This window comes from Eschrichtius robustus, chromosome 13, assembly GCF_028021215.1.
Source record: "Eschrichtius robustus isolate mEscRob2 chromosome 13, mEscRob2.pri, whole genome shotgun sequence".
In the NCBI taxonomy this organism is placed as follows: Eukaryota; Metazoa; Chordata; class Mammalia; order Artiodactyla; family Eschrichtiidae; genus Eschrichtius; species Eschrichtius robustus.
The window spans coordinates 4,193,137-4,205,990 of record NC_090836.1 but is presented as its reverse complement, the minus strand read 5'-3'; the positions used below and the strand labels follow the sequence as shown (position 1 = coordinate 4,205,990).

General features: G+C 45.4%; 1 protein-coding gene across 5 annotated transcripts in view; it reads left to right on the top strand.

The window, feature by feature from the left end:
- PARP11 (poly(ADP-ribose) polymerase family member 11) overlaps positions 1–6,697 on the top strand; it is a 36,007-nt gene extending 29,310 nt beyond the window's left edge. For 3 of the 5 annotated variants that reach the window (XM_068561091.1, XM_068561092.1, XM_068561095.1), the window contains 2 exons: positions 2,069–2,220; positions 3,745–4,470. In XM_068561091.1, coding sequence (XP_068417192.1) covers positions 2,069–2,220; positions 3,745–4,061 — 469 coding nt within the window. In that variant the 3' untranslated portion in view covers positions 4,062–4,470. Of the gene's footprint in view, positions 1–2,068; positions 2,221–3,744; positions 4,471–6,082 lie in introns of those variants that run through there. The other 2 variants (XM_068561094.1, XM_068561093.1) reach the window with 2 other exon arrangements.
- The last annotated feature ends 6,157 nt before the right edge of the window (positions 6,698–12,854 follow it).

Here is a 12,854-nt window from a genome sequence, read left to right as displayed (position 1 = left end):
AAACAGTGAGTCTAAACAAGTATGATTATCTTCTCTTAAAAAGATTTCTTTCTTAGTTAGAAAAGCAACAAATGTGCATTGTAAAAAAAACAAGGCAGACAGTACATAAAGGTCCAAAAAGAAAGTTGGCATAATTTGTTCTTTGTGAAAACATGCTGGCTTTTTCTGAAATAAATGTTTGTTTAATGCACATCTTCCTAATGTCATGCTTAATGGTCTGAAAAGACTGTCTCCAGTAGATGAAAGCATATGCATTTGAATTTTGATACATGCTGCCAGAGGGCTCTGAGAACGACCATATACATTTCCATTCTCTTGGCATTTAAGGGCAAGTGTCCTTCCCCCCAGCCCCGAACAGTCCCTAAGCTGCCTGCTCTTTATAAATTCTGTACTTTTAAAATTACTATATCAAGATAAAGCTTAATTGAAATAAACCTATTGCATGAGATTTAGACATCAGTTGCACAAATCTAGCGAGCCGAGAGAAGCCTGCTTTGAGAAAGCCCCGGCAGCTTTAACTGACGACAAGCTTCCGTCAGTAGCGTGACGCCTGGTGCAGAGCGAGCTCAGCTGGGCGCCGTCCCACGACATCTGGGCTCTGTTTCTCTTTCTTCCCAGCATTTTCGGAATAGAAGGTGTCCAGCAGATTCCTGCCCACTAAAGGCTGTCCAGGGTGGAGAAAGGCCTAGAAGCTGTGCCCTGGGAGGAGTAGTTGAGACAGTGGTGTCTGTTCACCTGGGGAAAAAAGCCTTTCGGTGTTCACAGTTATTCCTGGATATTTGGAGTTGTTTTGTGTTAAGCGTTTGGTTGTTCTGTGTTCAGAAGGGAATAACTAAGACCGAGAGTAGAAGTACCAGGGAGGCAGATTCTGGTTCACCGTCGGGGGGTGACTTTCTCACAATTACAGCTGATGGCCAATAGATCGGCTGCCGTGCGGAGCGGGGAGCACCGGACACGGGGTGAGCTGAGCAGGCACGGGGCAGCTCTCATTACGGAGTTAACAGGGGAGGGTTCTTTTTAATCTTTAAGACATCTTTTGAATGAAATATATTTAAATGAAAATGCAGCCAGTAGTTCACAGACACCCATGTACCTACCAATCAGATTTAACATTTTAATATTTGTGACATTTTCTTCGTCTTTGTGTCTGGGTTTTTTTGTTTGGTTTTTTTTTTTTTAAGATACACAGCATTAGAGATCAAGGTGGAATGTTTCCCCCATCCCCATCCTCTCCTCCTTCTTTCCCCCTCAAGTTGCTGTGATACCTTCTTATCCGTGTTTTTATATTTTTTACTACCTATGTTTGTATACCTCTACAATACACATTATTATTTTGAGATATAGGTCTCTTTTTGCATCATTCTTTTTACATTAAACATTATTTTTCAAGAGGTATCTATGTTAATACATATAGATCTAGTTCATTATTTTAACTTTCATGTATAAATATATAATTATTCCTTTTGCTGTGAAAGAATTTTAGGCTGTTTTCGGTTTGTTTGTTTTTTTACTATTACAATAAGTCCTACATTGAATATCATTTTATGTGTTGGAAGAGGATTGTCCATTGGCAAGAGGTTTGAACTGGATGGCTTCATGTCCCTTCCAGCCCTAAGATGCAAAGTTCAGTTCAGTTTAACCAACATGTCCTAGTCCGGGGATAAAAAGATTAAGGCATGGTCCGTGCTCGAGGAATTCACTGTTTAAAGACTCTGTGAACTATGTATTATCTACTGTTTGTAGTGTCATTTTTAAGCATCTGTAAAGCTTGGTTGGTTTAGGCGATCAGTCACTTTACTATGATGGGGCATTGTCTGGGATACCTATAGTTTTTGGTATAATTTTCAACATTCAGTGTCAATATTAACTAATAATTTTTGATGAGATGATTTATGTGTGCAAGATCATTTGAGATTGTTTTTTTCCAGAGCTATTTGTCCACTTACGATGTATGTTAAAGAACTGTGTTCTGTTTTACCCTTTCTATTGAGGTTTGCTCCTTGAAAAATTTATAATGCCACTTATGGTAGATATCTGTGTGTTTTGTGTCTGTGTATTGTGTTTTTAGGAAAAAGGTTCAGCTCAAGAAAAAAAGAGGCGTGCCTCAGATTAATGAACAGATGCTATTTCATGGCACCAGCAGTGAATTTGTGGAAGCAATTTGCATTCATAACTTTGACTGGAGAATCAACGGTATACACGGTGCTCTCTTTGGAAAAGGTAACTATCAGGATCCAGTTGGAGCGCTAGAAGAGACTCTCCTCTCCTGAGAGAGGAGTGACTGTTTGTAGCTCAGGGGCTTGAGAGTCACTAAGTTAAAAGTTACTGTACTGGGTTCCTGGCACACCCTCAGAGTTTCTGAGACACCGAAAAGCCACTTCCTGGGTGTGCAAGATGGAAGGAAAGCTTTTTACACCTCTACCAGATTAGCTAACCCCCCAAGTCCCAGTCACTCAGATGGGGCATCATGTCCAGATTAGCTGATTTTTGCATTGTGACGTTTACTTTCCATGCATAAGTCCTTTGCATGGATAAACCCATACACTGAACTGTTTTATGTCAAGTACATAGAGCACTATAAAATAAATCAATTAATGTGTACACTGTACGTAGGTCTATTTTTTGTTTTGTTTTGTTTTTTAGAAAATGATAGGTAGGAATATTAATGAGCGTCACGGAATAATGGGGGAAATCCTCACCTTTTTTCTAATGTTGTGAAAGTCTAAGTTGTCCAGGTTGTGCTCACTACTCAAGCAAATTAAGGAGAGAGGGGAGGGGAAAAGGTAAGGGGTGGACATTTCTTTGCTTGGTCCTTATTTTGTACCTCACCTCCAGCAAGAGAACTGGCTACCACTCAGGATCAGGAGGTGCTACATTTTTAAGAGTAAATTAATTTTAAAAATAACGACTTTAAAGGCCATCCCATTTATTTAACTGTAAGAGGATCAGAAAGGTGTTACATTAAGTCCCGTCGGATTTGGGTAATAGACTTTGCAGTTCATTTCCGAAATGTTTTAGGTTAAGTATTCCCTTAATGATGTCAGCCTCCTAGGCCTGCCATTTTGGAAGAGTCGGATTCTTCACGGAGGTTTCCTCTTTAGGCAGCGGACAAGTGAGCTTGTCCTTTTGGAACGTTCAGGTGTGAATAACATCACACTCTCCAGAAATCTTTTCCTGGATATGGGGTTCTCTCATCTCCAGAAATATTATTGAACAGTTACCCTGTAGCACAGAAATGTGGTTTCTTGGGGTTTGAAATCATCTCTGCAGACCCATGGTTTCACTGTGCTCTCCAGTGGATGCTTAGATGGGTGGGTGGTGGATGGGGAAAGGGTGGAAGGAAACAGAAGTGGGAGGGAGGTCCGAGCAGTGACAAGGCAGGTCCTGTCACTTGTAATCACAGAAACCATTTGCATCCATCTTACGTATTGGATTTCTTTATAAGACTCTTTTTGAAAACACAAGTCTGGTTGCTACGTTTTGGTGGGGACGGGGATGGTGTTGGTGGTGGGGACTCTGGTCTGTACTAACAGATCTATCCCAGTGGCAGCCTGCATCACAGCTGTCCATAACAGACGGATTTCTGTTCTTTTCTTTAAAACCTACTGGCGAGGAAATTCCATGTCTATTCCTGTTACACAGTTCCGTGTGTCTCTCCCCCTAACAATCACAGTGTTTTTTTTTGCTTGTGTTTCATACACTCCTTGGAGTAATCTTGGCTCTTCGGGCTCCTTTTTGTTTAAGGAACCTATTTTGCTCGAGATGCTGCTTATGCCAGCCGCTTCTGCAAAGACGACGTAAAGCACGGAAACACATTCCAGGTTCACGGCGTAAACCTGCAACAGCAGCATCTGTTTAGAACGTACAAATCTATGTTTCTTGCCCGAGTGCTGATTGGAGATTACATAAACGGAGACTCCAAATTCGTGCGCCCTCCTTCCAAAGACGGGAGCTACGTGAATTTGTATGACAGCTGTGTGGATGACACCTGGAATCCCAGGGTCTTCGTGGTGTTCGATGCCAACCAGATCTACCCCGAGTACTTGATAGACTTTCACTGATTTCATTTCCAAGCTTCCATGGTCGAAGAAGTTTTATTCTTTTTCGCAGGGAGATCTGCTTGCCGGTCACCTAGCTGCTCAATGTTAATTATCTGATCCTTTTGAAGCAGATGTGAAAGAAAGGGGCCTCCCTATAAAAAGACATACTGACTTTAGGGTTGGTTTGTTGTTGTTTTGTTTTTGTCCATTACTCATGTTTGTTACTCATGTTTGTTACAGATCGATACCATTGCTGTTTTAACACCTGGGGTGAAAGACAGCGCTCAAAACGCAATCAGCTGAGTCCCTCCATCTTTAAAGTTTACATCCGTGTCTTCAGGGTAAATGTTTTCAGCTCAAATAGACTTATTCATATGTATGTTCAAAAAATAAAAACATAGACATAAAGGTGTCCCTTCAGAGGAACTGAGCCTTTGTAAACGAGTTCTGAAATGATTGTCCACCGATCTACGTGTTGCTTTGTTAGTCTTCCGAAGCGGGGGTGGAATTTAAAACCTTGAAGCAGCCTGAGTACCTTGAGAGAAATAGAAACAAGAGAATCGTTGGCAGTGCTGCCAAACAAGCCAGAAGGAGAGGATCAAGACAGGGTGCCCTGCTCCCGATGCCTTCGGGCGGCAGGCCGCACACTCGGCCTTGCCCTTCTCCTTCTCTTCTGCTGAACTGACCGTAATCAGCCCGCGCGTCATCCCCCTGCGCTCCTTAATTCTTGTACCAAGACTTACTGCACAAGGTTTTTATTGCATCTTCAGAATGAAACTTTTATTTATTATTTTAAACACATACTTTCCCTTTGTTTTGGGGTCACTACAATGATTACTTCTAAGAGATTTTTTTATCTGCCCCCCCACAAACACACAGCTATTCAGCAATGATTTATAAAATTCACACTTCTAAATTGTATCTCCCCATTTTGAATCATTTGCAGAAGGCCTGGGATGCTTGGAACAAATCTGGTTTATTCTTCTGAGTAGCAATTGACAATCTGCTAACTCTCTTGAAAAGTTCGCTATAATGCATAATCATGCCCAGTGGAAGTTTGTTTCCCTGCTGCACCTGATTGGCTATTCTGTTTTAAGGAGGGCTAAGTGACGTTGGAACAGCTTCCTGCCCCTCAAACTATTCTAGCAGAGGCTGGGCGACAACGAGGCAGAGATGTTATACAGGAGTTTGGGTGTCAGGTGGGGGAATTGGCCATATGACTGTTAAGTGTTTTTCCAACCTTGATTTTCTATGATTCTACCTGAAAAAAAAAGAACACTGGTATCTTTTCTGGGAAACCTTTTTCTAACTCAGTTTAATACTAAATTCCCTCTCCCTTATCTTCAGTCAGTTTGGGCTGAAAGGTAGTGAACGTAATTTAACTTCTCAAGAAAAATCCAGTAAACGTCTATGCCTGGGACGCTTGTTCCATCACTTGAACTGGGAAGGCATCTAGAAATAATACAAATCAGGAGTAGGGAGCATGATTAGGTGTGTAATTCTTCAGCTGCCACATACCCCCAGATCCTCATCGTAGCCCAGAATACACGTGATTGTGCAGCCGAAAGTAAGTCGTGCACAGGGAGTACCTAGTACTCAGGAAATTGCACGTCCAATACTTTGCAGTCAAGTGACAAAAAAGATTTCCCAATTCTGATGTGCAGACTAACAGCCGGTTTCGATCAAGTGCTGTTAGTGTTTAGAAAGGACACATCTTAGAAGCATGCTGAGGTCATCAGGGAAATACAGGCGGGAAAGTCACCAGGCTGCCTTGTGGGAGGTGGCACACTGCTGCTCCGGACTCGCTCCCAAAAGAGGACCGTAGAGACATCAGGGAGTCAGATTCTGAAACGCTCGCTCTTCTGCTTACTTGTTATTTGCATACAAAATGATGTTAAAATGGTCCGCGCTTCAACACGGCTATCTTTTTTTTTTTTTTTTTTCCAATTTAACATGATTGCCTCTTGCATCACTTGAATGGGATAACTGTTGTAGCTTTGGGGGTTGTTACTCTTTTGGACACGTGCCGATCTGATCTACAGGAGACTAAGAGCCCAAGGTTGAAACTTGCAAGGCAACGGGTGTGAACTCTGCACGTGGCTACCTGGCTCATCTCTAGTAGGCAGAGTGCCCCGCCATAGACACTGTAAGTAACAACTGTGCCGTTATTCATGTCTGAGACCGACACCAGCTCCCCTTTCATAAGAAAGAGCTGATTGTGATGCCCTTTTTTAAACGTGATAGTGTTGAGTGCATCGATGTTAGTGTCTTTGTTTTCATCAGTAGATCGAGTTGAGAATCGTGTCATCAGTGTAATCAGACCAGACACTGCCGTTTGCCATCTTTTCTCTTGTCATCACATAGTGTTGGGGGTGGGAGTGGGGAGAGAAACATTCCAGAGTCATGAATAAATGATTTTTTAAATTCTGCATTAAATACACTCCAGCTGATAGTAACTCTTCTTTTCCACTTTGGTAATATCAGCCTCAGGGTAAAAAAAAAAAACAAAACTGTGTTTATAAGTAACAGTCTCCTAAATCTTGGCGGTAACGAACAGGAAGGTTTTGTATTAATGCCAAATACAAAATACAATAGACTGTTCCATTGAGGCTGGTCAAGACTTGGGAGTTATTTGGATGTATGAATGTATTGTTTCTACATGGAGTGATTAAAGCTTTCCGGAGCAGGTCCTGGAGGTCTGTGTGTGCCATGTATTTGTTTCTGTGATTTCTGTGTCTCATCTCCACCTGGCATTATTTAAACCTAAGTTTTCAGCTCAAACTTAATGGACTCCGGAGGTGTTTGTTTCCTGTAACTCTTATGTAACTGACTTGCAGGTGGGGGAAGACCCTTGCTCTCAGTTTGAATCATCAGGAGCACTAGCTAAGCATATAACCCGTGGGGAACAGCATTTACTCCGTGCAACTGAAAATTCTGAAATAGACCAAGGCCTGGCGCCTTTAGTCTCGGTGGCTCCTGGCCCAGAGGAGCGTTCTGGAGGGTGTTCTGCGGTCACCCGAAGAGCAAGCTTCCTGAGTCCACCAACCTCCAGCCACTCCCGGTATGTCCTTTTGAAGAATGTTAGACATTTCACTTAATCTTTTAAGCTTCTGTTGGCCAAAAAGGAAGGTATCAAAGATACCTTAATTGTAGAGCTGGGAGAAATGCAAAGCAGAATGACTAAGGCTTACTACCCACGGAAACAGTCAAGTTTTCCGTTTGCTAAAACCATGTCCCAGTCTGTCTAATTGCTGGACTATTATTGAGATTCATTATGATGAAAATTCACCTGAGCTTTGATGATGTAGAAAAGTGACATCTTTACAGAATTGTGCCTAAGCCATCCAGGTATTTGAGGTCACCTCCCGGGTCACCAGGAGCAGCGCTAAAAACAGTCTTAATAGTGAGCGGTCCTGGCCGTGCTTCCGTCCCAGACTGCCCTCTTGGCCCCAGGGAAGGATGTTTTATTTATTTTTCAACAAACATTTTATTTTGCGTAAAACAGTCCACTTCTAGATGAAAGTGTACATTCTGTACTTGTAAAGAGAAAAAGGAAAGGTAATGAAAAGATAGCAAGGAAAAGAAAAACAAAAGCCTTGTCAAACATTATTTTTGATCAGAAGCTTTAGCAAAGTGATTTTGCTTCATTTTACCCCTTTGCACTAAATGCAGGAAGAGGTTTGGTGAAACAAGCCGCCCTGCCTCACTCCCCGTGAATAATTGGATCGTGATGCTTGGGCACCGCTGATGGAAGAAAGGAACATTTTAAAGAAATATGAGGTACATGGTTCTCGGGGGCTGCCTGGTCAGTGAGAGTGATGTATAAGGGAGAGGTGAGCCCCAAACGTCTTGGAAAGATGTTCGTAGTTCATCATTAACCTTCACTATTCCGCAGGAGTAGTTTTCTTCTCATGTTTTCCCAGACTCCAGGCTGGAAGCTGGCTGGGGAGCTGCTTTGGTCCCTCTCTTCCCCCGCCCCCCTCCTCTGCTGCCCTGGGCTCCATCCATCCCAGGTCGGAAGGTGTCTTGCTTATGCCTAACACCTGACGGCCCCTTCCTTTGTGTGACTCAGCTCGGCCTCCTGCTGTAAGATTATGTAATGCGTTTTCTCAACTCTAATTTCCTGGCTTTCATTCCTCAGCCCTGCAGGCTAAGAACTTGGCTTTTATTTGAACTTTCTCCCTGTGTGGCTATGGATCTAAGAAATTAGCACTGGCTTCTTGTGAGAAGGGAGCATAGGGCCTTGCCAAAGACATCTGTGTTCCCTGCAGCTTTTTAGCTTTGCTGTACCTTCTATGGAGAGGCTGCACAGCAAGCTGATTCCGACTCTCGCCTCACTATTTAAGCCAGCTCAGGAGAGTCACAATCCAGAAGTGAACTCAGATCATCGCTGCGATCTTAACCGTAAATCCAGATGGTGCTTCTTGTGTTTTCCTGGTCCTTTTTAAGAAGTACCTCGTCCTGAGAGGCTCATTACACTTCAGTATCTCCTTGGGTCACACGTGGAAGCTGCAGGCATTCTAAGTCCACACTCGATGGCATTCTGAGAGAATCAGTGTTCCGGCCCCGTTCCTCCTCTTTATTCCTTTAAGAAAAAGATCAAGGAACTTCCCTGGCGGTCCAGAGGTTAAGACTCCACGCTTCTACTGCAAGGGGCACGGGTTTGATCCCTGGTCTGGGAACTAAACTCCTGCAAGCCATGCAGCCAAAAAAAAAAAAAAAAAAAAAAAAAATCAAGCCCCATCTTTTTTTTTTTTTTTTTTTAACATCTTTATTGGAGTATAATTGCTTTACAATGGTGTGTTAGTTTCTGCTTTATAACAAAGTGAATCAGCTGTACGTATACATATCAAGCCCCATCTTGAGAGTGCTGATCTGAGTTTTCTTTCTGGCTTTGCTGTTTGGCTCCGTGTGACCTTGGATAACTCACCAGAGGGGGAAGGTCACTTCTCAGAAGGTGAAGTTTGTGAAGGACTGACCGGACTCTTGTTAGAAGAAAAGCCCGTGGGTGGATTTCTCTAGGCAACACCTGACCTGACTGAGGCCCAAGAGGCAAGCGTTTGGGATGGGAAGGGAAAGGGATTGACCCGGTTCTCCCCGAATCTCCCGCCGCTCAGTCTGTTCCTCCTTGAGTTCACGACTCTGAGTTCCCGGGGTGCGCCCGGCAGTGACCGAGTCCAACACAGCCCTGCCCTCATGGGACTTACCGTGCAGCAGGGGGGCACATCCTGAACTGTCACAAGAGCGACCAAAAGGGAAGGTGAGGCCACTCGGGAGCCTGTGACAAAGAGATCTAACCTCTCCCGGGGGTCAGAGGAGGCTTCCCTAAGAAGTGACATCTGGATGTGGAGACCCAGAAGAGGGACGCGCGTTAGTTAGGTGGATTCTGGATTCTGGCCACACCCAGCTACCCTACCAGGCTCCGGCAGATGAGGGACGAGGTGTGGGTGGAGGCCCATGGAGCAATTTTTATCATTAAAGTGAAGGTGACTGGATCAAAGCCACTTAAAGAACCAGAATGTGTTGCCCTAATGCCTGCACTGGCCCTGGCCCTGGGAGCCAGCCTTCAGGGAGCCAGGCCAGTGCTGGGGTTACCTGGGGACAGCAGCGGGGCTTGCGAAGATTTTTACTCAACTTACTAAGTGTCCAGGTGCGCGTTAGGCAGAGTTGTTACTTCCTGCCCCCGGGCCTTTGCTCATGCCTTCCTGTGTGCCCCCTCCCGCCCTCCCAGAACACACACTGCATACCTCCTTCTACCTTCGGGGTCCTGTTTATCTGAAGCTTGGGCTCTGGAGTCAGATGACCTAGATGAACGCTAGCGCCGCCGCTTGCCAGCTTCTGACCCTGGGGAGGTTACTTACCCTCCCTGTGCGTCACCGCCTCATCTGTCAGCAGGGATAATAATAGTGCTGCCTTGCGGGAGGAAAGGACGCCTGTGAAGTGCTTAGGATAACGCCTAGGGGGGTATTATCGGGTGTTAACATAGAAGACCCTTGCTTGTTCGGGGAAGTGTTCCGTAACGAACACAACTCTCACAGCCCTGGGGTCCTTACAGGATCCACGCTGCACTTGGGGTATTCTTTTTGTTCCTCCTTAACATTTACTTGGTCAGTGCCCTTCGGCCAAACATCCGCAGAAGCAGCCCTGGAGCTAAACAAGCAGGGTTGTAGCGAGCGAGAGTCCAGACCAGGAGCGGTGGAGTGTCCCAGGAAGAGGGGCTTGGAAAGAGCTTATTGAGGATTTCGGGGAGCACTTAAGGAAATGGGGCTTTGCCCTAGATTGGAGGCTGCCGGGAAGCAGGCAGGCGAGTCTACGATTAGGTCTTATCTGCAGGAGGGGAAGACAAGCCTGTGGATAAGCTGTAATGTGTAAAGAAGCAGCAGACCTCGTTGTGGCTGAGGGATGGGTGTTTGGTATTCTCTGGGTGGCACACTGACCTTATTTTCGTCTGTGCTTAGACAAAATTATGAGGTGGCCTTGCTGTGTCTCATTTGGTCATAGTCTCCTCGTAACCTTGCCCGAGGTTGGCATTCCGTGAGTTGATGAGCAATGGGAGAATAACATGGCAGTGCAGGTGCCAGGCGAGGTTCTAAATGTCAGGGGCTGTTCTCTTTTTCTCTCTCAACCTATTAATTAACTATTTATTTGGACTAGTTTTCTTCTCCCAGGGAAATTGTAAGTGAATATATTCATTCATTCAACAAAGCGCTAGCTGAGTATCTGTCTGGACTAGGTACCAGGCACTGTGTCAGGCAGGATACGGTGGTGAAAACCCTGCCTTCCTTCAAGGAACTCAAAGTCAGGCATAAGAGGAGACTTAAAGACTGTCTGTGTCACTCCGTTTTGCTAGTTGAAATGCCTTCTTCAGTTGCCCACCAAGAAATTCTCCATCCTGTCTGGAACTCCCAAACAACCAACCCCTGCACCCACGAGGCAGGGGTAGAAACTCAGCATGAAGTTTAGACCTGCCACCCCTCCCCGTACCTTGCACCCCTCGGACCGTGTCTGCCCAATGAAGATACCCAGACCAGGTGTTCTGCGTGTTCCCCGCTGCACCCCTGTGTGGTCCACACTCAGGGGGTGTAAGGGAACTTGACATCCTCACGTCTCAACACTGCACTGGCTCCTCTCATAGTTTTCTCAAGAGGATAGTTTAATTCAACAAACAGTGTGTCCTGAACGGCTTTGCTGTGTAGGGCGATCCTGTCTGGGTGGAGGACCGACCCCACGATGCTGGGGGCTCCTAATTAGACTGGCGCCTGGGCAGTGAGGTGCTGTTGAGCGTGGAGCAACAGGCACTAGAGGGCAGCATCTCACCCCAGAACCCAAGCCGCAAAGTCAGGAGCTGAGCTCCTGTCACTGAACTTCAGAGAGCAGGGTGGAAGTCCCCTCCAGAAAGCGCCTGGTCTCCTCTGCCACGAGGTGGCACCGTCCCTGGTCAAGTCCATCTGGGTCTGTATTCCTCCCGTTTGTAATAATTGCTGGGAAAAGCAGGCCCCTTTCCAACAGTGACCTCTTCAAATGTTTTAGAATCTGGCCTGTCGGAAAGCGCTTCCCAGATAACCTCTTCCCGTACTATCACTGAATCCTATTTTCTTTCCTTTTCTCATATGAAATTTTATGTCATCCAGCAAATAATTTGGGGGTACTTTTTGAGTCCATAAATACAAAGATGCTCTTCAAACCTTCCCTCTTCAGGCATCAAATAAGTAAACTCACAGTCTCTAATCCTGTAACTTCTGTCTTGCCTTACTCTCCACCTCTTTATCTCCCCACGAGGCTACCTCCAGGGATGCTCTGTGTCATCATTACGTTATGGTGCCCCGGAGTTTCACCATCCTCCTTGGCACAGCTAAGAGACTCGCTTTCTTACAGTTGTGAAGTCAGCACCTCGGAACACTGCATATCTGTGCTCTTTACCAAATGTGTGTCCAAACGTTGGGCCATAAACTTAGCTTAAAATTGGAATCTATGACATATCAACACACATTTCTGAAATACTTCTCTCCAAGTCCGAGGAATTGAACTTGGTACACTGCAGATTTTTTAAAGGTAAAATTTCATACCGTTCCTGTGAAACTGAGGTGGGGTCAGGTAGTAATTTGTCACTGCGAGGACAGGAAAAGCTGACTCCCGAGGTCACGTGTCAGTCTCAGAGCTGGCAGAGATCCCAGCCACAGGCTTTGTGACCACGGGGCCCGCGATCCATCTTCTACTGTAACTTCGTTGTGATGTGGCTGTAGTTGCCTGCTCTGGGCTCTGATATCCTCCGTTTAAAAACTATATGTATTATAAGATCAACATTTAAAAAATATGTGTGTCCTGGGTCTAGCATTTTCTGTTTGCAAAGCAGTGTGATGTGGTGAAAAACGTTAAGTTTCAGAGTCAGACCACCGTGTGTTACAGACCCAGCTTAGCCATTTTCTAGCCACGTGGGCTGGGAGAAGTCGCCCAGCTTCTCTGAGCCGCTGTCCCCTTGTCTTTTTATTTATTTATTTATTTACGTATTTATGTATTTATTTTTGGCTGCGTTGGGTCTTTGTTGCTGCGCGTGGGTTTTCTCTAGTTGTGGAGAGCGGGGGCTACTCTTTGTTGCAGTGCACGGGCTTCTCATCGCGGTGGCTTCTCTTGTTGAGGAGCACGGGCTCTAGGTGCACGGGCTTCAGTAGTTGTGACACGTGGGCTCAGTAGTTGTGTCTCGTGGGCTCTAGAGCGCAGGCTTCAGTAGTTGTGGCGCACAGGCCTAGTTGCTCCGCGGCATGTGGGATCTTCCCGGACCAGGGCTCGAACCCGTGTCCCCTGCATTGGCAGGCG